At 41.8% G+C, this 27776-nt stretch overlaps 2 protein-coding genes across 10 annotated transcripts in view; one reads left to right on the top strand and one right to left on the bottom strand.

The window, feature by feature from the left end:
* slc16a3b (solute carrier family 16 member 3b) overlaps nucleotides 1–11292 on the bottom strand; it is a 39186-nt gene extending 27894 nt beyond the window's left edge. The window contains exon 1 of one of the 2 annotated variants that reach the window (XM_049563897.1): nucleotides 11181–11292. The gene's annotated coding sequence lies outside the window, so the exon portion shown is untranslated. Of the gene's footprint in view, nucleotides 1–9844; nucleotides 10002–11180 lie in introns of those variants that run through there. The other variant, XM_049563898.1, reaches the window with a different exon arrangement.
* Nucleotides 11293–11325: 33 nt separating this feature from the next.
* The window catches only part of ccdc57 (coiled-coil domain containing 57), a 148179-nt gene continuing 131728 nt past the window's right edge, over nucleotides 11326–27776 (top strand). For 7 of the 8 annotated variants that reach the window (XR_007448177.1, XM_049563881.1, XM_049563882.1 and 4 more), the window contains exons 1-3: nucleotides 11326–11537; nucleotides 20650–20813; nucleotides 27577–27699. Coding sequence is in view for 6 of the 8 variants with exons in the window: in XM_049563881.1 (XP_049419838.1) it covers nucleotides 11535–11537; nucleotides 20650–20813; nucleotides 27577–27699 (290 nt within the window). In the remaining 2 variants the exon portion in view is untranslated. The remainder of the gene's footprint in view (nucleotides 11538–20649; nucleotides 20814–27576; nucleotides 27700–27776) is intronic. The other variant, XM_049563886.1, reaches the window with a different exon arrangement.

The raw sequence follows: 27776 nt of genomic DNA, 5'->3' as shown, positions 1-27776 counted from the left end.
CTGTTTTCAAAACAGACTTTCATATCTTGACCAAACAGTCTGATTACCACAACACTTTTGCTAATTGTGTTCCATGGCCCGATGAGGGATTGTGCAAAATTCAGTGCAAATCGGCCAATAGGTGGCGCTCTGGTGGCAGTCTAATTAGTGTGAACGAAAGTAAATTGGAAAATCTTCAAATCCTCTTCAAAACTCATCGACTTTCAACCTCTTCTTGTCCCTCATACTTTGAGCAAGAGACACCATGTCAACTTTGAAAGAGTCAGAAGACCTTGAACCATTGGGCATGTATTAAGCTTCTACTTTTTAGAAAAATACATACGTGGGTTGGGTGCCTACCTGTATACTGGAAATGTAAGTAAGAGATAACGTTTATTTTTTTATTTATTACAGCTGACAAGACTTCCAGGTGCATGGCCCCCGACGGCAGCATGCCCGATGCGCACGGACTGGGAGGGCCCGTTCATTGCTGCTTGCAGCTTTAATTGTTAGGGCCCGTGCACCTAGCAGTGTGAGGACCCTATTGAAATGCAAGGATTTTTTATTATTAGGGCCCGAGCACCTAGCAGTGCGAGGACCCTATTGAAATGCAAGGATTTTTTATTACTATTATTATTATTATTATTAGGGCCCGAGCACCTAGCGGTGCGAGGACCCTATTGAAATGCAAGGATTTTTTATTATTAGGGCCCGAGCACCTAGCGGTGTGAGGACCCTATTGAAATGCAAGGATTTTTTATTATTATTAGGGCCTGAGCACCTAGCGGTGTGAGGACCCCATTGAAATGCAAGGATTTTTTATTATGATTATTATTATTAGGGCCCGAGCACCTAGCGGTGCAAGGACCCTATTGAAATGCAAGGATTTTTTATTATTATTAGGGCCCGAGCACCTAGCGGTGCAAGGACCCTATTGAAATGCAAGGATTTTTTATTATTAGGGGGCCAAGCCCGCGGGGCCTGGGAACCGCGAATGCAAGCATACGCGGTTCCCAGGACCAGCGGTGTTGGGAACCCTATTGTTTTTGTTCGGGTTTTTATTATTATTATTTCTCAAATTTCAAAATGCTTCTAACTTTCCACATTCGTCCGACCGGATCCGAAATTCAATATTTTTGGGCGGCTGCACATGGTCGACGCGAAATGCCGAAATAGTGCCCCCTACAAATTTTCAAAAACCCCTCCCATTGGGGTTAGTTTGTCGTAGGCAAACGAAATTTGGTACGCACATGTATTATAGTGAGACGCACAAAAAAGTCTCCTGACGTCATGGTAAAATCCCAACAGGAAGTCGGCCATTTTGTTTAGAATTTTTTCGTTACGGCGATTTTCACTTCAAATTGGCTACAGATCATCCTGACAACATGCTGTTCAAAAGTTATTAAGCTTTACACTATGTCAAGGGGCGTGGCCGCTAGGGCATGACAAACTTTGGCGACTTTTCGTTTTCTCGCCATCGAATTTCAAACGGACCTCACACCCACATACTTGATCTCAGCAGCTTCAAACTTGCTGGACATAATGATGGCTCCGCCCTGAACGGCCAGATATATTAATATCCCACCTTACTCATAGCGCCCCCTGGTGGTAACAGGAAGTGACCAGTTTTTACTTTAACATGTACTGATGCCTCAAACTTGACCGCATCAACTTCATTCCACTTCTAATGCATGCAGAACAAGTTGGTGAAGCTACCTTATGAACGCTGTGAAGCTACATCTAATGGTGTCCATGTGGCGGCGTGGCGACTATTGATCTCTCACCACTAAATATGTTTGGCTTTTTGATGGCTTCAGCGATCTCATATCCTCATGAAAATTGATACACAGGTCAAGAATGGCGAGCTCTTGCATCCCATAGGGGCCCCGCCCATGGGGGGGGACAAAATGCATCTATAGTGCACCCTTGAAATTTTCAAAAACCCCTCCCCATAGGGTTTTTTTTTGGAGTAGTAAGATGAAAATTGGTACATATGTGTCTGTTGTCCAGACGCACAAAAAAGTCTCTGCCACCAATGGTCTACTCCAAACAGGAAGTCGGCCATTTTGATTTAAACTTTTCATTTTGGTGGCGATTTTTTGATTTTGACACCTTGTATTTTGACGAACTCCTCCTACAGATTTTGTCCAATCAACTTCAAATTTGGTACAGATCACCCTGAGACCATTAAAAGTTATTAAAAGCTTTTCTCTATGTCAAGGGGCGTGACCGCTATGGCACCGCCCTCGCCATGAAATACATTTGGCTTTTTGATGGCTTCAACGACCTCATCTCCTCATTAAAATTGATACATAGGTCAAGAATGGTGAGCTCTTGCATCTGATAGGGACGCCGCCCATGGGGGGGACAAAATGCCTCTATAGCGCCCCCTTGAAATTTTCAAAAACCCCTCCCCACAGGGTTTCTTTTGGAGTTGGAACATGAAAATTGGTACACGTGTATGTTGTCCAGACGCACATAAAAGTCTGTGGCACCAATGGTCTACTCCAAACAGGAAGTCGGCCATTTTGATTTTGACTTGTCATTTTGGCGTGATTTTCACATGTTGTATTTTAATCAACTAGTCCTTCATCCAATCGACTTCCAGTTTCTTACAGATCATCCAGAAACCATGCTGATCAAAAATTATTAAAAGATTGTCTCTATGCGAAGGGGCGTGGCCTCCATGGCACCACCATATTTGATGCATCACCATGCATATTGAAGCAGCTCTCACTCCCACATACTTCATCCAAACTGCTTCAAAATTTCTGTACATGATAAGAGCCCCGCCCTCAATGCCTCCATATGCTCGTAGGCAATCTTGCTCATGCCGCCCCCTTGTGGAAACAGGAAATGCCATCTATTATACATTGACATTGTCCGATTTGCTCGAAACTTCACGTGTGATGATGGTCCACCCCTGAACGCACCTGCCCAAATCTGGTTATGCTCGTAGCACCACCTGGTGGATGAACGAAACATTGTGTTTTTCGCTCCTGCCAGGGTTTTTCTCCCTTCTCGCTCTGCGCCACAGCCCCCCATGCCCCAGGCCCCGTGGTTGCATGGGGGAGCGAGGGCCCGATCACAGCTGCTTACAGCTTTAATTTCCATTTGTTTCCTCCGCTGTAGGCCTAATATAGCATATTATATTAGTATAATCATTGCTGACGTACAATCCATAATAAATTTTACTTTATTATAAATAATAATAATAATAATAATGATAATAATAATAATACTCAGAGAACCCCGCCACCTTAACATGGTGGAGGGGTTTACGTGTCCCTGTGAACCTGGAAGCTGTGTTGTCCGGGGCTAACAGCCCCAGGTAGGGTCGGCAAAGTGGTCCCAGGGGAGGGGCCAGACTAAGAGCGATTCAAGAAGACTTTGATAAAACGGGCACTTCGGACCTTAGGCACCTAACCTGGTATGGGGACACCAGGGCCCCTCCTTGGAGCCAGACCTGTATGCACCGAACAGCAGATCGGAGTACCTTGTGCAACTCATGGACTGGCCATAACAAACACCATGTTCAAGCATAAGGTGCTGGAAAGGAGGCTCCAAAGTGTACCTGGTACCAGAACACCCTAGGCCAAAGATTGATAATCAGCTTTGTGGTTGTATCATCAGATCTGCAGCCATGTCTCTTGGACACTCAGAAGAAGAGAGGAGCAGAGCTGCCAACTGATCACCACCAAACATGTAGTGAGGGTGAACTGGGAACATCTGGCTGAGGCCCCTGTCTGTGAGGTCTTCAACTCCCACCTCTAGAAGAATTTCTCATGAACCCTGGAGGAAGTTGGGGACATGGAATCCAAGTGGTCCATATTCAAAGCCTCCTTGTGGAGGCGGCTGCAAGGAGCTGTGGCATGAAGGTTGTCTGCGCATGTTGTGGCGGCAACCCAAGAACCCGCTGGTGGACACCAGTGATGAGGGAGGCTGAAGAGGGAGGCCTTTCAGGTCTGGCTGGCCCAGGGATCTACTGAAGCAGTAGACAGGTACCAGGCCAGAAGGGCTGCAGCTCTGGTGGTCGCTGAAGCAAAAGCCCGGGTGCAGGGGGAGTTCAGGGAGGCTATGGAGAAGGACTTTCGGTTGGCCTCAAGCAAGTTCTGGCAGACCGTTAGACACCTCAGGAAGGGAAGGCAGGGCTTGTCTCAGGCTGTGCTTAGCAGAGAAGGAGAACTGCCTCCCCAAACTGGGGACATCATCGGGCAGTGGAAGGAGCACTTTGAGCAACTCCTAAACCCGGCCATCATGTCCACCATGGAGGAGGCAGAGCCTGGAGATTCAGGGGAACTCTCGCCCATATCTATCGCCCACTTATCGTTAGTCGGTGTATTACATACAGCAGATATTGGTCGGTATGCCCTCAGTTTGGAGAAGCAGGCTGGAGTGCTGACACAGAGGCTAAGCAATGCACTGCTGTGGAGGGGTCAGCAACAGGAAGTATTTCAGCAATTTAAGTGTATACTATATTGAGAGTATTTTCACTGCTTTACCTTTCTGCCAAGACAGCCTCTTCTGACAGGAAAGCCGTTAACATCTTCAGTTCCCCATCAATGCGCTCATCAAAGCCACCAGAATTCCACTGACGAAAACAGTAATATATCCTCACTGAACACAGGAGCAGCTGGTCTACTGCTTCCTTGATCCGTTAGTTGGTTTGTGTCATTGTGTGACTTTGTTGAATCTGAACTAATCCTTTTAAATGCCAAAGTCACACAATAACACAAACATAATAGTTTTAAAAGGTGGTGGTCAATCAGCAGCCCCTATGTTCAGCAATGTGAAATCATTGTTTTTCTCAGTGGAGTCTGGCTTTGAAGAGAGCGATAGAATGGCTTAATTTTCCTGTTGGAAATCGCCGGCTGACAGTAAGAAGGAGCAGTGAAAATATTCTCAATACAGTGTACACTTAAAATGATACTGATTTTCTTTAGGTGGTTAAAATAAGTGTTGTCGCTGACCCCTCCACAGCAGTACATTTCTTAACCTGTGGGTTGGACTCTAGCCTGTTACCCCAAACTGGGGCCGTGCTGGCTGACATCTACTGTAGGTGATATACTCACTGTGGATAAGTACCCCATACAACCCTACCCTAATAAATCTATCCCTTAAAACAATGTCTTCATTGCACTCATTTGTGACATCAGCCTGTCCCTAACAGGATGTTTCATAGTGGCATTGACTAAATCAGACAAGTTTGATCACTTCCCTAAAATTCCCCTCCCACAGGCCCACCCACAGCATCCACATCTTCCATGACCACAGTTTGACCCATGCAGCATTCTGTCAGGAGGCCCATATATCAGCACCCATACTAAAATAAGACCCTTACATTCCACGCTCACACACGCACACACACGCACGCACACACCTGCACGCATGCACACACGCACACACGCACACACACACACACACACACACACACACAGAAGCTATCACACAGGGGTCATTTCTCATCCCCCATCTGCAGATGAAATGCCTTTGGATGTTATCTTGCATTGTGTGTATGTAGCAATTTACTTATGTTTATAATGACTGCACTGGTCTGCCATGTTGTATAGTGGAGCTTTAATAGTGATTCCAACACTAAATAACTTTTTCGATCAGAATATATTATCTGGCTAAAGTGACCCAGTCTTCCAGTTGCTAAGTCCAGCTCAACATTTCAGCAGTTTCTGTAGCATTTGCCACATTAATCAGCAGCCACTACACTGTACCTCATCAGGGCTGTCCTCACCACAATCAGTCCAGGGCCTCAGGAATTCCCTGAAAGGACTCCACAAGGATCCCAACAAAATGAAGCAGTCTACAGTTTATAACTGAAGGGTTAAGTCAGATTCCAAAGCAGAATGGGAGACAGTACAAGGAAAAATCTTTTTGACAGCCTCTATAACAGCAAGCACCCCAATTTTGGGGTCTTTTTTTTTTCTTCAACCCTCCCCAAAGATACAAATATTTTTTCTTAAGCCTCCTTGCGTGACTGGCGAATGCACGACTCTCCCTCCACCATAAATAAGTAATCAGATTTTTAAACCATTGATGTTTAAAGGTTTATGGTTAAACATATAAAACAACTTCCTGGAGTTGAAAAAAGTCTTGGTTTTTCACTCTGGTCATGCATGCTGGATAGTTCGTGCAAACGCTATGGTAAAAGTAGAATAAAGTAATTTTGATGAAATAACACTATTTGAAGCTCAGGTTTGAGTATGTTTTTTCTGACAAAAGTGTGCGTGTCATGGCACACATGATGCGTCCAAGGACCGTCAGACATTTGAAAAATAATGACAATTTCTGTTTTTACAGCTTCTGCCTATGATTAATGGTGTAATTTTAGCAAATTTGAAAGACAACATGCCTTCCACACCCAAAGGAATGCTTTCTTTAAAACTCAGCAGTAAATTAAATACAAACTAGTATTATCGCCCCATGGCCGCTGCACATCAGTCAAGTTTCTCTTAAAGTTTACATCTTTGTCTGTGAAAACATGGATGCTTCACACACATCTTCCCCCCGGCAGCACAGAGGATCTATACAATCAGCACAGTTTCAAGGTGGACACCCAAGATGAATGTCATCAATAAAGTATCTGACCAAATGTTTTCCCTTCTGTTCCTGAGATATGACGTTGAGTAATGGCCAGAAAAGTGTTTTATGCAGAATTTTAAGATGTCACAGTGACGTTGACCTTTGACCTTTTGGATATAAAAGTCTTCACTCCATTATTTTATCCTAGTAGACATTTGTGTGAAGTTTTGTCATAGTTAGCATTAGAATTCTTGAGTTATGGCTAAAAACATGTTTTGTGAGGTCACAGTGACCTTGACCTTTGACTACAAAATTCTGATAAGTTTATTCTTCAGTCCAAGTGGACGTTTGCATCAAATTGAAAAAAATTCCCTCAAGGTATTCTGGTGATACTGCATTCACAAAAATGAGACGGCTGCAAGGTCACAGTAAGCTTTGACCTATGACCACCAAAATCTAATCAGGACATTGTTGAGTCCAAGTGAACATTTCTGCCAAATTTGAAAAAATTCCTTAAGGATGTTCTTGAGATATCTCGTTCACAAGCATGAGACAGACAAGGTCATAGTGACCTTTGACCATCAAAATCTAATCAGTTCATTCTTAAGTCCAAGGAGTTACTTGTGACGTTTGTACTTGGCAAATCACAGAACATTTAAAATTGCAATAATATTGTGTTGTGACCTGTGATAGCAGCAAATCGTGATTCCCATCCCATCCACAGTAACTTGTGTAACAGTGACAGATTACATTTATTTATCATTTAACTACGTAACTCTGTTTCAGTAACTAGTTACCCTCCAACACTGCCTGTCATCCACTAAGAATGTGCGTGTTGCAAAGAATTCAAACACAGCAGTCACTGCAGTAATGTTAGGACTGAAGCAGCCCAGTACCCCATGTTCCTGCAGGACCTCCCATAATACATTCCATGGAAGTCAGACACACTCACCAAGTTCACAAAGCAAATGAGACAAGTGGGGCAAACGCTCATGACATTCCCTGCTATGGAGGGATCCATGTCAAAAATCCAATACATCTTCCCCATCATTCTGTGAGCAAAAGTACTGGGCCTCATTTATAAAGCTTGCTTACGCACAAAACCGGGCTTGGAAGTGCGTACGCAACTTCTTACGCAAGAATTGGGATTTATAAAAAAAAGACTAGCGTAGGAATGTGCGTAACTTTAAGCAAACTACAGACCTTGCTTAAGCACATTTTGGAGACAATTGTGACAAGGTGAGAACGATTGGTTAATGGAAAGAGCGCATATAAATAGCCATTCAGTGGCAGCCGTGCGCAATAAGGCACAATGGATGCACTTGCACTTCTCGAAGACCATGCCAATGGACGGATCCGACTGGAGAGGGTATTCCGAGATCGGGAAGATTTCCTGGCTCATGATGATGACTGGCTAATGAGCCGTTTCAGACTACCTAGAGCCTTGCTCTTGGATCTGATTGCTGAATTGAGTCCAATTTTAGAGCGACCAACCCACCGGAACCGCGCCATACCGGCACACATTAAAGTGCTGACAGCGTTGGGTTTCCTAGCAACGGGCTCGTTCAGAGGAATTATCCGACAGGTATGCCTATTTCTTTTATTGTCTATTGATATAAATTCAATTTATAGATTTCTGTTCTATTCAGGAAATAGAAATTAATAATAAATCCTGTGCGAATAGGTCTGGGATATCACAGCCATCCCTCAGTGCTTCAGAACTTTCACCACATGTGCATGTTTCATGTGTTTTCTGGACCCACCTGTAGCCGCCACACTCCGGCGGTGCAAAGCCACTTTTTTTTTGCCTCCACCTTTAAATCCGACCACTTCTTTTTATTTGGCGACACTGCGCTCTGTGCCAGCGCGCTTACTGCCGTGGCCTGGCGTGCCATTCAGTGGCTTCGTTTGTTGGTAATGCCACTTGAATGGCCGCGAATAAAGTTTCCCGTCTCGCTGACACCTCATCCACAAGCACCTCGATCTCTGTCTCAGAAAAGTTCCTCTTTCTTCTGGTTGCTGCCATGATTCAGCGTGAAATGCCGTGGATCCATCATGCCTATTTATATGCAAAACACATTCATGAGGTAATTTGCATGACCATACATGGTGAATTGCGGGTGTGGAGAGGGAGGAACATGAATCAAATCCTGCTGCGCAACTTTCCGGTTGGACTGTGATTTATAAGGGGAAAGTGCTTGCAGGTGTGCGTAGGCATGGTTTTATAAATCCGACTTTTTTTTTTTTGCTTATGCACTTTTCAGCTTTTCAGCATAGGTAAACTTTTAGTATGGATCCTACGCCAGGTTTTATAAATGAGGCCCCTGGTTATTAAATCCACCAGGCCTCTGACCAAAATCTTGTACAGCAAAGTCAGGTAATTTAGGACTCTGTTTAGTAGGTTACCAAGAAAAGAACCTAAAACTCTGAAGACTACCTTGAGTGTTACTTTTAAAACCATTATGTATCTCTGATATTTCTATAAAGTAAATATGTCCCATGACATGTTCAGGTAGAATGGGACAGTCATTGGTTGTTTGTTTTTTAAATGGTTTAATCGTTATTCTATCAGTTTATGCATTCATTCATTCATTAAGTCACTAATTTAATAAACACCATTCATTTGAAAAGATTGTCCAATTTGTCTGCCATGCTCTTAATGTTCTTTTGTTGCCTGTTTCTTTGGTGCCTTAATGTCTACAGTGGACAAACGTGTGTGTGCTTGCATGTGTGTGACACTGATGGCTAATACTGGACAACTGTGGCTTACATGGACTGCAACATCTTTAATATTTTTTAAGAGACAAAAATAATAAAAATGTTAACATTTTTTAAAGAAAGCGTGCCCTCAAAACTCACCTGAGGACATGTTTTATTTGTATTTTTAAATGCCACAATTACTCCATTTGTCACCGCCATAAAGTGTAAAAACAGAAATTTGAGTCAGGTTTTCAAATTTTCAATGGTCCTTGGACACATCATGTGGGTCAAGGCCTCGGCAGAAAAAAATGCAACCAAAATCTGAGCCAACCAAACCAAGCCTTTTTTTAACTCCAGGATTTCATCTTCATCTTCTAACTTTTAACTTTAAACATCAAAGGGTAAATTTTAAAGTCTAAAAAAACAAGTCACACACCAGCCATCCATCTCCTCTGACAAGTAAAGTACAGTCCCTTACCTTTTTTGCTGCCCATCATAGTTATCTCTGACCAGTCAAAAATGATTGTTTCCTGTAAAGCACATCTGAAATAGCAATGCAATAATATGTTTGCTGAATAGCTACCAATATTTAGAGAGCCAAAGATGTAAAACCGTATTTGTCCCATTTTACCTGATGTCCTAATGTACCTGACTGCACCCGATTCTGTTCATCGGACAAGAGCGGAATTAGAACGGTGCTGGCGGCATTAAAATCCTTGACAGCGAGGTTTATTACAAAATATTTCACATATTTATTTCACAAAGATGTAACTCCAGACTACATCTTGTAACTATACAACGGGGCACCGTCGAATTCGAATGAGCGGAACCAGCCACAAACCGGTATTTCTCAATTCATACTCCACGCTGGCAGACGTTCTAGAGAATGTGAGCAGACTTGTCCGTAGAGTTGATTTGATTAGCAGGCTCGTATAGGAAATCCCAAGGTTGAGTGACGGAGAAATGATGACGTTGAGATGCGTGACCCCACCAGCTTCATGTATGCAGCCGAGCGCACGTAGGCACTCCGGCTACTTCTTCTACATCACAGCCACAACAGTCTACAACTGTGCAGGCTCATTGCATCAGTAGGGTGACTCCACCAGCCCGAGAGTTAGGAAATGAGCCGACGATTAACACTCTCTCTGTGAAATAGCATCCACTCCGAAAACTTTTCGTCTAGTATAGTACTCTTAGTTTTTCTTGTCTTGTTAGTTGGTAAGATGGATGGCAACAGACCATTTCAGTCTACTCTCTCTGTTTTTTTTTTTGTTTTTTGTTTTTTTAAATCTTATTCCATACCTGTGTAGTCTCTAAGTCAGAGATCAGTTTGTGAAACGTGCACACAGTGTTCCGCCCAGGCAAATCGGTCTCACCCCTGTCATACCTTCGTTTAATAACAGGAAATATAAATGTTCGTTTTATTAGGCAACAGCTGAGTACCATTGCTTTATCATAGAGAGCCAGCTTCCTATTTCAGATGATGCTGGATACGTTTCTCTCTTCCTGAAGGCTTAGCTACCTGAGACGCTGTTTTCTGCTCATAGTGTGCTGTATACAGATGTGGCTCACGGCGAGTGCGGACAAAACCCGGTGGCCTACGTGAGGACCGAGGCGTATGTCTTTAATGTGCATCCCCGCGGAGCAGATGGCTGATCTGAGAAGGTCCAGTTTGACCGTTAGGAGACATCAGCGATAATAACATGTTATAACGATTCTAACTCTGTACGCATTTGTGACACAGTTAGCTATATAATAACATCAATTTACATACATATATAAGCTACTCATCTCTATCCATCTGTTTTACTCTTGGTCGCGTGACATTCAGCTTTCCTGCCTACCTGTTACTCTGAGGTTATCGCATAACCCGGAAAATCCATCCATCGAATGCCAAGCAGGCTTGAAACACGGACAAACATGAACATAAAGCGTTGAATAAAAAGAAAAGACTAATGAGACTGTACCTGTCGTGATGCTGCTGACTGCCTCCCTCTGAAGCGCTTCTACATTAATCGCGTGAGCGCGCTTCCGTCGCTGGTTTTATTATACTGCGGCGCGCAGGAACCATTGTTTATTATTGTAGCTGGGGAATAATTTGACAGACGCACAGTTGCCATGGAAATTATTTCCATCACAGAGCGACGAGCCAAGTTTTGGTTGACGAGTTTAGCTCGTTAAATGGCATTATTAGCTAAGGTTACGATAGTGTAATAGTTAGATATTTGATCGATACGTGTAGTCATGACTGTGACGTATGAAGACTGATAGGCCACGCGGAACTAACTATCGAGTGCTACAAAAGCTAAAGCTTCTGTATTATGGTAAGCTAACTAATTGTTTATAACGTTACATTGTGTGTGTGTGTGTGTGTGTGTGTGTGTGTGTGTGTGTGTGTGTGTGTGTGTGTGTTTGTATTTAAAACGTTTGTAAAGGACCAAGTTAGGGGCTGTTTACTAATGAGAGGAGGGGGTGGCTGGTGATGCTACATATATTTTTCTTTAAACCTCTTTGAGTAACAGGTGGAAAATGCACGACCCTCCTTCCACATTAATTAGTTTTTAGCTTTTTAAAACTTACTCTTTTATGATTGAAATTTAAAAATTGTAGGCCTAGAGGAAATCTTGGAGTTGAAAGAAGCCTCGTTTTTTCACTCTTTGCTGGTTAGTCCGTGCAAACGGTTTATTTTTGGCCAAATTTTAAATTGAGACGTAGAATAATCAGATTTTGATGAATGATCACTATTTTATACGAATGCGTATTGCTGCCACATCAGGAAAGAAATAGTGGATCAGTATTACGTTATAACTTGAAAAGTTTATTGTTCTAACAAGTTTTTCACGTTATAACAAAAGTTATAAAAGTTACTTTTCAAAAGTGAAAAGTTTCACGTCATAATGTGATCATTTATATTGTAAGAACGTGAAAAGTTTCACGTTATAACATGATAAATTATGTTGTTAAAAACGTGAAAGGTTTCACGTTATAGTAATGAAGGGATGATGAAACAGTGAGCAGAAAGTGGATGAATTGAGGAAAGTCGCTCATTTGCACGATTTGATAAAGTTTTACTTCATGCTTTGGATGAGACATGGCGAGATCCTGCTGTTACCGTTTGGTATTTGTATAAATGGAGCAATTGATGGCTTTTCAAGACTCATAGTGTGGCTTCATGCCTATTTAACAAACAGCAACCCCAAGATCATCGCTGGTTATTTCCTAGCAGAAGTTGAGAAGAGGATGGGGACAGCTTCCAGAATCTGTGCAGATCTGGGAACAGAAAATGTCACAATGGCACAGATGCAGAGATTCCTACAATGGAGTGCAGATCGTCACGTCACTAACTCTTATATTTCTGGCTCCAGTAATCACAATCAGCTGGTGGGCCTTTTTGAGAATGCATCATGCCCAGTCCTAGATAAATTGTCTCCAGGAACTGAAGGACAATGACTGTTTCTCTAGAGACTTCTTGGACAAGCAGCTTATGCTGTTTACTTGTCTGAACATTATCAAGGTATGTTAGCAGATCTCTGTCCTTATATCTCTCATTCTGTCCCTGCATGTGTGTATCTGCAAACTACATCTCTCTCTCTCTCTCTCTCTCTCTCTCTCTCTCTCTCTCTCTCTCAATTCAATAAGCTTTATTGGCATGACTGTAGATTAACAATATTGCCAAAAACATTAAAATTTACAAATAAAGTACAATAATAAAAGTAAGTCAGAAAACTATAAAAAAAAAGATTAAATATATGATATATAATACAAAATACACCAATCTACAATACAATGCACCAATATATAATATAGGAAAAAAAAGAATAAAGAAAAATGTACACACACACACACACACACACACACGCACACATACACTCCATTTCCTCCCGCATCTCTGTCTTGAAGTCACCCCCTCTAATATGTTCATATGTTGTTGTAAATGAGTTTCACAAAATATTTACCCTGTACCCTGCTCACAGGACAGTTCACCCCAAAATCAAAAACACACATTTCTCCTCTTACTTGTAGTGCTGTTTATCCATCTAGATGTTTTTGGGTGTGACTTACAGAGTTTTGGAGATATCAGCTGTTGAGATGTCGGCCTTCTTTCCAATATAATGGAACTAAATGGATCTGAATCTTCTTCACTACTTTAAAATCTACCGGAACTAATAGAAAGAAAGTAGTTCCTACATGAAACTACTCACAACAAGTCTGTGGATTATGTTGAGTAACCGAGTCATAATTTTTTTTTTCCAAATTTTTTTTTTTCTTTTTCTTGTGCTTTAAGCACCACAGAACTTGTGCCATTCATTCTCATATTGCAGAGAAGGTAGATATTTCTATGGCTGATATCTCCAAAACAACTCACACCAAAACAATGTAGATAAATAGCACTACAGACCAGAGGAAAATGTGTATTTTTGACTCTGGGGTGAACTGTCCCTTTGAAACTATCAAAATGGGGCCATGTCCCTAAGGTCAACAATTAGCCCAACATGGGAGAAGAGTTAATGCAGTGCTGTGTCCTGCTCATCATGAGAAGAGATTCCCTCAATTTTATCAGATATAATGGTAAAACATTGACCATTTGACAGTAGATTGCCTAGACTGACAAAAGACCATTTCAGTCTACTCTCTCTGTGTTCTTTTTTTTTTTTTTTTTTTTAAATCTTATTTCATACCTGTGTAGTCTCTAAGTCAGAGATCAGTTTGTGAAACGTGAACAGAGTGTTCCGTCCCAGGCAAATTGGTCTCACCCCCGTCATACCTTCATTTAATAACAGATAATATAATAATGTTCGTTTTATTAGGCAACAGCTGAGTACCATTGCTTTATCATAGAGAGCCAGCTTCCTATTTCAGATGGTGCTGGATACATTTTTCTCTTCCTGAAGGCTTAGCTACCTGAGACGCTGTTTTCTGCTCATAGTGTGCTATAGACAGATGTGGCTCACGGCGAGTGCGGAGACATGCGTTAATGCAGTGCTGTGTCCTGCTCATTGTGAGAAGAGATTCCCTCAATTTAATCAGATATAATGGTAAAACATTGACCATTGACAGTAGATTGCCTACTTGACTACTCTTCAGGGGGTCTACAGGAACAGGGGGTGTTGCACCCTGTACAGATTGTAAAGCCCACTGAGGCGAACTAAGATTTGTGATATTGGGCAATACAAATAAAATTTGATTGATTCGATTTGATTAACATTACTTTGTTAATATTAACATACTTTTACTGAAGTAAGGTTTTGAATGCAGGACTTTTACTCGAGTGTCACGGATAGGGGCAGCTGTGGCTTAGAGGTAGAGCGGGTCGGCTACCAATCGAAAGATTGGCGGTTCGATCCCAGGCTCCTCCAGGCTGCATGTCGAAGTATCCTTGAGCAAGATACTGAACCCCAAATTGCTCCCAATGGCTGTGTGAGTGTGTTAAAACTGAGTAGCAGGTGGCATCTTGTATGGTATGGTATACAAGGAGTATGGTAGCCACCAGTGTATGAATGTGTGTGTGAATGGGTGAACGTGACTTGTAGTGTAAAAAGCACTTTGAATGGTCACTAGATGATTAGAAAGGCGCTACACAAATGCAGGTCCATTTACCATAGTATTTTCACAGTGTGGTATTTTCACTTAAATAAAGAATCTGAATATTTCTGCCAACATTACTTAATGTCAGATTTTTGGGAACTTCTAAAATGTTGCATGTCTAATGTCCCATCCCCAATGAACACACAGGATAAAAAATGAAATTTTCTGCTAGACTGAAAATGATGTGATGATATGAATATTTAGTTTGAAAGGTGCAACAGTGGATTTATTTACAGTTTTCCAACCATTGTAACATGTAGAGCAGCCTGAACAATTCCACAAAGTGATGTGTCTCCCCAAAATATTCTAAAACTATAGACTGTTGTTCAAGTCAGTACAACTAACTAAAACTTGACAAAAACAACTTCAGAAAAATAACACAGTAGTAGTACAAATACAAATCATCACCTCACAACTCATTGCTCTCTGAGGGAGTTATGCAGCAGGAACAGGCCTGTTTTTAACAAACTTGTAAGGCAATAATAAGCTGTGTATTTCTATAATTATAAACATCAATGTGCATCTCCAGCTCTCAACCAAAGACAGATACCATACTGCTTCAACATACTTGGTAAACATTACTCTAACAGATACAACTTGGACAAATGTCCAAGAGTACCTCAGAAACACAACAGCCAGGTAGGGCTGCAACGAATGATTATTTTCACTGTGGATTTATCTGTTGATAATTTTCTTAATTAATTAATTGTTTGGTCAATACAGCGTCATAAAATAGTGACAAATGCTGATCAGTGTTTCTTAAAGTTCGAGATGATGTCCTCAAATGTCTTGTTTTGTTCACAACTCAAAGATATTCAGTTTACTGTCAGACAGGAGTAATAAAACCAGAAAATATTCACATTTAAGATACAAAAATCAGAGAATTTTGACTTTAAAGAAAAAAAAAATACTCCAACTGATTAAACAATTATCAAAATAGATGACTATTAATTTGATTATCAATTTAAAATCAATGGACTGCTGCAACTCTACAGACAGATTAATGCTGCTTTATTGATAACATATTCCTCTTAACACTAATTTTGTCAAGCTATTGTTCAAAGTATTTCAACCTCTTATTTTCAGGAGAGCATTCATCTCCCTAAAATAAGCTCTCTGCCTTTGTTATTGGTGCATTAATTATTGGAATTCTTCAAGTCTTTATTGGCCTACATTTTGCCACCTTAAATACATGTTTCTTCTAAATGTAATTCCTCCTTTCCTTTTTCATGTTACAATGGCTTTACCTTGTGAGTACATGCTGAATGGATCTAAACAATACTTCTCACGGACCCGGGAAGTGTATGTCCATGGCAGTTCCAGGGCTGGCCCACAGGTATGCGCTACTGGTCTTCATGCCAGTCTGTCTAATGGTGTGAACGGGACTTCAACCTTGTTGACACAGATAACATCTGACCCTGTGACAAACCTTAACATCCTTCTGAGTCCTGCATCATCCAGTCCTCTGATGTACTGTTGCAGAAAATGAAAGCTGTGGCTCTCTGCTTGGGTGTTAGGAGATCTATCCAGCAACTTCAAAAGCTTTCTTGTTGACTGCTTTTTATCCTCATACATTTGAAGGACATCTTGTGGGCTCATAAATGCTTCTTTTAGGAAGTGGCCAGCAATTAATGGCATTTTTTCTGCTGCATATCTTGGTTTTTGGATCAGCTGCTTGTGCGGCACTTTTAGAGGGATGCCTTTCAAATTCCCTTGAGTCGGAAGGGTTGTTACATCCAAGCGATCCAAAAGATCAAGTAGTTCATCCCTGTCCTCATTTACAAGATCTTCTTTTAAGGCAGTGATTATCAGAGCCTGAGCTGACTGACTTATGTACAGAAGAAGACTGTCAAACAGCATATCATCTGAGACTTCATTTTCACCAAAAATAAGTGACACTGTAAAAACAGGGGCACGGCGACAAGCATGGTATCCATGGTGTTGAAATCCGTTCAGTAGAATTCGGTCAATGGATTTCCACTCTTCTTCCTGCCATTTAGGAGACAGTGATGGAACCCTTAGGCCCTCCCCTTCAGCTGTTTGGTCCATGAACTTTGTCCAAAATGCAGCATACACATCTCTTGAGACACAGTCTGCGTCCGCTCTTTTTTCATCAATGTAGGTGTATTTCAGGGGGTGTTTGAGGAGTGCTGGATCTTTGAACTGGCTAATCATCTCCTCCAGGAGATTGACTCTATGAAGTTTTATGGTGTTAGAGACAACTTCATATGATGCTGCAGAGGTGCTTGCTGCGTCATCAATAGATGCTGTGTCTGGAGGATTGCCTACTGTGCTTGTTGGGGGAAGCGTGATGCTCACTGGGTTCATGTAACAATGTGTCATTATTGACTATCCATGGGATCTCCAAGGAGGGGGCCAAACACCACCTCAATGTCTAAAGATGCATCTGCATCGACCTTCAAATCTAGTGACAGGATGACAGCTGTTTGAGTAAGATGCTCATCTTCTTCACATGTGTCTCCCAGTTGTACATAATTGTTCTCATCTGATTTTTCCTTATCGTGTTCTTCATCATCCTCATCTGTCAGGCTCTTAGTGCACAGGTAAAATCTTAACATTACCATTCTTCATGCTGTGTATAGGTCCCCAATTGTGATATCTTCATCAAAAACAGCTTCCTCCTGATAATGTCTCAAATCTTCCAAATTTATTTTTTCCATTTGGGAAGAAAAGGTCTTTAGCATACTGTAATATGTCAGCTTTTTTTGATTCTTTGGGTACATCAAGTAGCCTATCCTTGTTCCCCCTCCTCTGCGTTTTCTTACTTGTTTGCCTTCATGAATCCACCCCAACTTTTCTGGTTTTTATTTCAGCCCATTTGTTCTTTTTTGCATAAATTCTTTTACGCTTTGGTGCAGAAGTCTCCTCATTATCAGATTTCTTATCATCATTATCATCGATGCCCATCTTTTTCTTTAGTTTTTCAAGCAGTGATTGTTTTTTTTTTTTATTCTTTTGCATTTGCACCTTTGTTTTCCAAACAGAAGCGTCTTGCTGCTATCCGATCTCCATATGTTGGGATGTAGCCAGCCAGAGCATTATCATCCATAGAGCTGATGACTGTGATATCAATCTGTCAAGACAGACATAATGATTATAACTCAAGGACAAGACCAAAAACACCAGCAACATCCTCCCACCACACCCATGTACAAGCTCATGCGCACACAGACACATGCACAGACAGAGAGACACAAAGACAAAGACTTTCTCACACACACACACACACACACACACACACACGCAAGTGTCCCAATGAATCAAGTGACAGTAACAAAAGACCTCAGGACACTGATCATTCTTTGGAAATGTGCACAATAGGATATGTGATCTGGTTAAATCTCTAGATTATGAAATACCTCTGGCATCTAGAAGTTTCTCTAAAATTCTGAGTTTTGGCAGATTATCAATGTACTAATTTTTAATGTTTAATGTTTACTGCACTCCCTGAGGAGGAGAGGGGGAGAGAGACACGCACTTAGAGGGTTTGTTCATGTGGATGGGGGTGTATGTGTGTGTATAAATATAGTACACTAATGTATTTTATTTGACAGACAATTCTCAGACTTTCCACTGAATATAGTAACTGTGATGACAAAGGCAGATCTATTGTCCCTAGATAGATAATATTGAAATCAAATTCTGTCTTAAAATATAAGAGCATCTTGGTGCTCATAACTAGCAGCATACTGGATAACACTAATAATCTAGAAAAGCACTCGGAGAGCGCAGACCTCCGCCAAGCAGCTCAGATTTTCCACCATTTTATTATTTTATCCACTTCACTTCAGCCGATCACCACCAAAATTTTATCATCTGTTCCTTCCCATGTCAATAATATCACAACAAACCAGAAAGCCCAACATTTAATAACTAGCAGCATATTGTATAACACTAATAAACTAGAAAAGCACTTGGAGGGCGCAGACCTCCGCCAAGCAGCTCGGATTTCCCGCCATTTTATTATTTTATCCACTTCACTTCAGCCGATCACCACCAAAATTTTATCATCTGTTCCTTGTCCCATTATCAACCTTTCCTGAAAATTTCATCAAAATCTGTTCATAAATTTGTGAGTTATTTTGCAGACAAACAAACAGACAAACAGACCAACGCCGGCGAAAACATAACCTCCTTGGCGGAGGTAATAACAGAGAGAGAGAGAGAGGGAGATGGACAGTGTAGTGTAGAAATGATACAAAAACTTATGTTAAGTTGGTCATGAAGCCTAGTTTTTCTCTGTGAAGTGTATGAGCTGTATTACAGAAAGGAGTCTGTCATGACTGACAGCTGTCTCTATGAACGGGTCCAAAGTGAGTAGAATACACATCATAGATCCGTGTCAAATATAATTGTTTCCTGCATGAACTGTCTGCATCCTCACTGACTTGCATTTTTACAAACTATGGTGAAATTACTGTGGGCTATATCTCTGGCCAGCTTCCAGGACATGTCTATCTCTCTTCATTACAGTTCGCATAGCTCTGTTTGTTGAGTGTGTTGTGTCAGTGACTGCTGTGACAGTATTTAAAGTGTTTAAGTTTGCTGTCTTTTGCACTGTAAAACATTGTCAAATTGTTGTAATTTTTGGTTAATAACCATTAGTGTTAGTTCTAAATTATCATGACGTGGTCATTCACATTAATGCACTTTTAGCTAAAGTTAGTATGAAACTGGAAATGACCTCCAATGCCCCTGGTAGATTATCAAACTTAACAAACTATGCATACATATTTACTGTGTTCCCTTCTTGTCTAGTCAGCACCTAGACAGGGAAAGGTACCTGTGTACAGCGGTAAGTGAGCCGCCCGGTGCTGGGAGATAAACAGCGCAGAGTTACCTGGGCTGCCTGGCTGGCTGGCTGGCTAGCTAGGTTAGCTAAGTTATGTTGACCATACACAACGATGAATGACCCTTGGAAGCTTTGAAATTCAGCATTTTAAAGAAGTGGGCTATGTAAAAATACACTTACACCATCTTTTTCCATGTGTGAGAGGCATTATTCCGGTACACCTTGATTTTGTAGAAATCTCAGAATTTGTGTATCCGTGTTTTGGGCCATGTTGATGCCTGTTCATTGCAAATAGCCAAGTGTCAAATCCAAAAATTTAACCTGGAAACTGTTGGTGGGTCATTTATCAGTTCGAGTTCCACAGCCACTTGTTTTCCAAATGACGCAAAGTGGTTGGATCTTTCCGTGTATACCACCGCCATTTGCTTCAGGATGTCAGGCTTTTGTGTTTCTTTTGACCACCAAAATCTAAACAGTTCATTCTGTAGTCTGAGGGGATGTTTGTGATGTCTGTCTGTCTGTCTGTCTGTCTGTCTGAGCCAAAATTAAAAAAATATGAGACCCTCACCAGTGCTTAAAAAATATTTGACATGCCTGCTTCTTTACCAGCCAACTTGTTCACATCAGATGTCCACAGATTTATTGACTGAGACCTCAGTGTCAATAATATCACAACAAACCAGAAAGCGCAACATTTCAGAAAACACATTCCTAGTATTCTCACGGCAATATGATCTTGCTTGACCATCCTTCACTCCCACCCAGTCTCCAGGCTGTAAAAGGAATGGTCCTTGCAGATTAATTGGTCGGGCTGCTTTTACCTGTGTGTGGACAGACTTTAAAGAGTTGGTGAGTTAATGCAGTAGCTCAGCATGTAATCACCAAACTCTTCCCCCCTTAGGGACACTCTCTCTCCTGGAAAAGACTTCCTAGTGTTCATGGGCCTCCCCACAGAAACTATGCTAGCATTTCTGCAGGAAGTAAGAAAACTATTAGCATGAGCTGAAATGCATGATGACCTATATCTTGGCTCCTAGGTGTATCCCAGTTCAGCCATGCAGTCAGACGGGGACAGTGGACTGGTAGACCTGGAGGCCCAGTTGGCCAGTAAAGAGAGGGAGTGGAAGGAGCTCCTGGCTGCAAGGGTTCATCAACTGGAGAGTTCCCTCCAACAGGCCCAGGAGGAGTACTCCTCCCTCAGGTATCTCACCTACGTCCAGCCCACACCAGAGTGACCCTGACTGTACACCTCAGCTTTTAGCTGGAAAGATTCCTTTGAAAATGTATGATTTGCTGTGGTGACCTCTAGTTCACCTAGTGAAGTGTGCGCCCCATATAGGCTGAGTCATCTGCATCAACCCTGATTCGTTTCTGACCTGCAGCACTTTGCTGCATGTCTTCGCCCTCTTTCCCTCACCTTTTCTGTCTATCTTAGCTGTCCTATCAATAAAGAAAAAAAAATGGCTTAAAATATGAATCGATTATAAAACCAGCCCATCCATTATTTGTTTTCAGAATCAGAATTAGAAATAGTTTATTGATCCCCGAGGGGAAATTGTGATTCGTTACAGTCGTATATGTATTCTGCTATAATATTCACTACATAGTTTGCAATAGTTTGCTGTCAAACATGTCCTCGGCCTGGTTTTTTTCTATTTGCTAAGGCTTCTGATGAATTCTGTTTCTTTACTGTTTGTGTCTCTGGGTGGACGCTGTTCTGTGTCTTGATTTTGGGTAAAGCACACTGAGTTCACTTGTTATGAAATTTATAATTTGAAAAAGAGAAATGCGTCACCTGCTTCAGTGCAGGTAAGTTTAGTAATCAAGTCTGCAGTTAAGTAAAATGATAACAACAATTGAACTGTTAAAGGGTAAGCCCAGTTACGAAAGAACATATTTCCTCACAGACCTGTCACAGTATCCGTGCATGCAGATAGCTTGCAGATAGCTTTGCTTTTATTTGCGCAGGTTTTGAAATATGTGTTGCAGATATTTGCCTCCAACCAAATACAATGAAGGTGTGTGGATTATCAAGAATAACCAGGACACTGTGTCTGGAAAAACACATTGCTACTGCACGCTTTTGAAATGTTTAAATGTCATTTTCAATGATGTGAGCACGACAGACTGAATTACGTCCACTTCCATTGTATTGGGTTTTTGGAGACAGACATGTGTCTCACAGTCCGAACAAACACAAATTAAAATATCTGATCAAAAATATTCTGCTACAAAAGTATGTCCTAAATAAATATGTGACAAAAATCTGTTTTTGAAATTTGAGTTAACAGAGCATTTTTAATTGTTCCATTAGAGACAGATTTATTGGTGTGTTTACATATATAAGGAATGCAACTCTGATTTCTAGCTGTCTCAGTTTACTTAAACACAGTTCCAAGAACATTGGGCCTCGTGCAAGAGCCACTTATTTATAGTGAGTGAGTGATGGAGGAGAATATGTCATTGACCAATTTACTCTCACTATAGGTATATAGGCTTTATATATATTTAGATATGCATCTGTTATTTCACCTACTGTGATTGTATGTACATAGTCTGATAGTTAAAGGGAAATTTCGGTTTATTTCAACCCGTCTCCTATCGTCCTAAATTTGTTTCAAGTGACTAGTGACATAGAAATAATAGTTAGCATGTTAGCCGTTAGCCTAGATACAGCCGTAGCGTCAGACCTGTTAAAACTTAATTGAACGGGCATCCTTTCAAGTGCAAAGTAAGTCCACTAAACAGGCTTTTTCTCCACAAAGACCGCCTCATATCATTAGGATAAATGTCAGAGAACATACAGAAAACGACATGTAAACCTGTTGTCTTACCTTACCGGTGTGGTGCCATGTTTGTTGTTTACCATTTAGCGAAGGCTGCAACCGGTCCCATTCCTTGCTACAGAGGTATTCCTCTTCTGTGGGCATTGGGGTACAGCATTCACAGGTAACGTTACACCACCAATCTCCAGAGCTAAAGCCTTCCAGCGGCCATTCCTCCTCTGTCATCCTCTAACGTTACCTGTTGTGCCTCTCTCTCTCTCTCTCTCCTCCTCCATTCTTCAATTTCACGAAGCTCTTCGTCAGACAATATCCACAATATGATCCGTATCAGCAGATATTGGCTTTAAAATGAACTATCAGAATCAGCCAACATGCTTTTTCTTATTTTGCACAATGAATGAATATTATATACATTGAGGAGTATTGTATTTCATATCTCCATCTGCTGGTGGGCCAACATGATAAGAATATGCATGCATAATATGATGTTCCACCACAAGAGAGACTTGATGATCACTAAACCTAGGTAGGGCAAAAAGTGGGTATATCGTTACAGGGCTCGACAGTGCGAGTGTTTCACTCGCATTTGCGACTAAAAATAGGTGCGTGCGAACTGTAAAAAATATTTAGGGGCACATGTGCGCATAAAAAAATCAGCCGAAGCAGCCTATATTTTTGTCAATAAAAAAAATATAATCTAACTGCAAATGTTGGAGGAACTCCAGCCACCTTCCCTCTTCCCCGTGTGAAGAACCACACTGCCCGCGGAATCGCCGCGAATAGCCTCAAAGCGCCGAGAAGTGAAGCCTGTTTCCTTTCGGCAACCATGTTAACCGATTGTGTCATCCACACCGGCCGCGCTGCGCAGCTCCGCCACCGGCCCTGCAGTGATGATTTCGGCGTCTGGTCTATTTTCTGCGCGAGCCGCGAGCGAACATGTCAAGCTGGGTAGTTACCCATGATGGAAAAACAGCCCCAAATGTGACAGAGACAACAGCTGGGAGCAGAACCGCATGGCGACCAGCGTGGAGAAATGCGCGTCTGATGTGAACGGAAGTGCTCTGGCTCGCGGGAGAATTTCGGTGCACTGCGCTTAGCAGGCAGGGCAGGCCCTGGCGTTATGTGCGGTTTTCCAAGCCACTGTCGGCAGGGTGGAAATAAGTCAAAGTGTGGAGGAGACGGACCGGGAAAAGCGGCGAACCTCCGGGAAGGCCTGCTCCGTTCTCCCCGCAGTTAGGGACCGTTCGCCACGGTACCGCTTCTGGGCAGGGTGGAAATAAGTCCTGCAGAGTTTCAGAGGACCTGGAGAATGTTTTAGGATAGTAATAACATCAGTGTTTCCGCTACATTCATTTAAATTATTGCCGCCGCTGCTGCTCCTTCAAAACATTTTTGCAAATGCACCACCACTCTGAGACATCTGTGCACTTGCACAGCGCAGCAGTGAGGAGAGCAGCGGTGAAGGGAGTGGGGAGTGGGGGAAGGCTCCTATTTAGGGATGCACCAAATATATTCGGCCGAATATTGCAAAAAAACACACATTCTGTATTCGGTGGAATAAGTGAAAAGCAAGGCCGAATAATAGGGGCGTGTTTTGATAATGCAATCAAACAGCGTGCGGTGACGGACAGAGTAAAATGTCGGCAGCGTGGCGATAAACAGTAACGGCGAATCCCGCTGGTTGTGGGTTGAACGGGGGTCACAGACACGGACAGGAATACGTATTCCTGTCAAATACGGCGGCGCATTATAACAGCTTACCGGCGAAGAAGTCCGGCTCCAGGTGAATAACTTGTTGTCATGACTGCCAAAAAGTACCTGAACATTGATCATTGATCATCATGATTGATGTATTATAGAAGAGTGATTTATCTTTTTATAAATGACAAAAGGCACATCTGCCTCATTTTTGTTGTGGTATAGTGATACTACTCAGAACCATGATACTTTCACTGGTATTGTACCATGTGTCCCAATTGAGGGATGTCCCCCCCCTGCCCCAGCACAGAACATTATATAAGATAATCATATTGCAAACATAATATAAGACAACATTAAAAACAAAATTAAATTGCAATACTGTTTCAAAACTTGATGATTTGACCTTTCTGTACATTTTGTATACAAATTCATTCAATATATTTTTTTTTTCATTTACAAGCAAAATTATTTAAAATTCATTAAATAATTTTGCTTGTAAATGTCTATTTGCATCATGTTTATTACGGAAAACACATTATTTGATCAATTTACATTGTGCCCCTAAAGTTCTTTGTGCGCTCCTTACTTTTTCAACTTAGGAGCACATGTGCTCCTTGGGAAAAAAGTTAGCGTCAAGCCCTGCGTTATCACTCTTGGTTTTTGGTCTAATTAGTTGTTACATATCGGCATACTGGATATCAGCAAAAATCCAATATTGTGAACACATTCATATTGAACCATTCGGTACAAGACTTTCGGTTCGATATACATTACAAACCATGATGTGTTGAATTATCGCATTACATTTGGAAAATAAAATCTACAGCTTAAACTGTGTTAATATAATGTTCTCAATGTCACTATGCTCAATAAGGCAGCCCACAGGATAGAACAGACAACATGCTGTCTGCCCCTCCCACCCCCAAACCAGAGCACTTTAACTGCAGTGACACACACTGGGAGGCAGCTACGTTAAGCTAGCTTGTTGCAAGTTGGTAAATAACACAATTACCCAACCAGAAATAGAAGATCCTCTGATAACCTACAGGTCAGGGGCCTCATGTACAAAGGGTGCGTACGCACAAAAACATGGCCTACGTCCTTTTCCACGGCAAAGTTCAGATGTATCAAGAGTGAAATGACCTTGGAAATGTGCGGTGCCTTGTGCCAATTTCATGGCTGGTGTACGCATGTTTCTACAGCTGTTGATCCTTTGGCGACACTTAGAGGTAATGCTGGGGAAACTGTCATAATAAATAAATGTGAAAACAGTTAGTCCTCAGAGTGATGTGCACATCAGAGACACATGAACAATTAACACACCTTTGATTTACTGGCATGATAAATTTAAATTCAGAAGATTTATTTCAAACCAAATAATACCATACCATTGTATGACCCATATTAACACATTTGTTGTAAGTTACACAAATGTATAGGTATTTACCTTGGGGGTAATCCACACCCACATGTGCTCCCACCACCCCTGATAGAGCAGTGTCACCCACAATTGCGGCGACTCTCTGTTCAAATGGGGTGAGCTCCTCCTCTCCTGTCCCCCCGCCTGTTTTGGCCACACTTTGGCGGTGGGCAGCCGTCCTCCGCTTCTCGTCCACCTTAATGTCGGACCACTTCTTTTTTAATTCTGCGTGTGTATGCTTTTCTGACCCCACAGCATTGACAGCCTCACACACACTCTCCCACTCACTCCTCTTGCATTTAGTATTGATGCCGGAGGACAGCGTGCCAAAAAGTAAATTTTTGCGTGCCTCCACTTCAGTGAGTAGCATCTCCAATTCGCAGTCTGTGAAGTTTTTCTTTTTTCCCGTCTAACTCAATCTTTTGTTTTAGTTCGTGCAGAGAGGGGAATCTCAGGTGCAGGGCTAATTTAAATATGATCTGCATATTTAAATGGGGGCGTGGACAGGGGTCGGGTATGTAGTGTAAAAGTTAATCTCTAATCAGGTAAAAGTGTTATACTGCATAAATTGATTAAGAAGATAAAGACCATATAACCATGTTTTATGCATAAGTCTCTATAACACCGTTTGATATGCATCTATATGTGACAAAACAACTGTTATACATGTCAATGTACTCATAATGCAAAAGTTAGTTATGTTTATGTACTTACATTGTATTCACATATTGAAGAACACACAAAAAGCATACCATCAGCGATAACACACACACAACACTAATGCTCATATGGCGTGACACACACTTAAAGGTTTATATTGCATCTCTAAAGTCCCTAAAGTTCATATGTTTTTTTAAAAATAAAGTGAAAGCAGGCCCAAACCTAAGGGTGGAGAATTGGGGAAATTCCATGCCAAAGTGAAAGTGATTACACCATTAGAAACAGGCCTGTTCAGGATTGGATAAGGGAAAAAGCTGGCCACCAATAGATTTGGGTCTAAGTGGGAAGGATTAACGAAAAGAGGCGGAGATTCTGCTGAATCTTCACCAGCATATAAGAGAGCGTACTGAAAGCCAGTCTTCAGTCCTGCTCCGGAGCTTGACTCATTGAGTTGTATGTGTTGATGCTTGTGGACACATTAAACTCGATTGCACCAGATTCTACTTGTCTCCAGTTTCTCTCTAAGTACCTGCCAGCTGAACTAAGATACTAAATTGGCATCAGAGGAAGATTTGGAAGAAACGTTGAGGACGAGGTCGGGAGCCTACAGGCCCAATGCCAGGCACCAATTTCTGCCCCTTCAGGTACTCCAACATGTGCGCTCAATTCCACGTTGATTGGGATGTACAAAGGAAATGTGCTTGGATTCATGCATATGCACAGATTCATACATCGTTTTTGTGCGTACGACGTTTTCTAGATTTAAGCGTACGCCATGTTTCAGTAGGAAATCCACGCGAGTCTTTGTACATGAAGCCCCTGGTGTTTGGAGCCACTTTGGTTTCACTGTGAATTATGAGAGTGAAGGTGAGAAAAAGTGGTGGATAGAAACACACAGAGCAAAAGAGTGAGCCACCACACAGGTACAGACTTAGTAGCTAACCCAGTAACACAGTAATGTGGTCGACCCCTGAGCTGAAGCATATACTGTCTGTGGTTGCACAGCACAAACCCCCTGAAGCAGGGCACGAGAGCTGCTGTGTGGCTACAGTCTCTTGTTCAGCAGCCAAAAGCGGTCAACGTTAGCACAAAGCACACATTCACAGCAGTGAGCAGGGTAGCTGCTTCTGATGAGTTACAAAATAGTAGGCACCGTCATTCCTCTCTGAGTGATTTCCTAAACCCTATATTCCATCACATGCTGTCCACTCTGCAGGGCCCCTGTCTGTCCCCACAGTTAATAAGATGTCAGCAGGCTGCAGGGCCTTCTCTTATCATGCCTCCTCTTTCTTGAATAACCCTCCTGCTGACCTTTGACTGATTTAAATAAGGTCCTGTCTTTCTTTCAGAGCACAGAGATAAACGATTTATTATTTTTGTAATGTGTCCTTTTTCAGAGAACGTTACCAGCAACTGAGGGAAGATTTCCAGTTCAACCTGGCCATCCTGGATGAAAGAGACAGAGAGCTAGAGAGATATGATGTCATAACTGCGAAAGCTCTGACTGTGGAACACAACAGGTACAGTACATCTGACCCTCTTCAATCCAAATTCATGGAAGGTAAAGTTCATGTGTGACATTTAGATTAGATTAAAA

Source organism: Epinephelus fuscoguttatus, linkage group LG20 (genome assembly GCF_011397635.1).
Source record: "Epinephelus fuscoguttatus linkage group LG20, E.fuscoguttatus.final_Chr_v1".
Taxonomy (NCBI): domain Eukaryota; kingdom Metazoa; phylum Chordata; class Actinopteri; order Perciformes; family Serranidae; genus Epinephelus; species Epinephelus fuscoguttatus.
The sequence above is the reverse complement of the archived record's forward strand: the minus strand, read 5'-3'. Positions and strand labels throughout refer to the sequence as shown.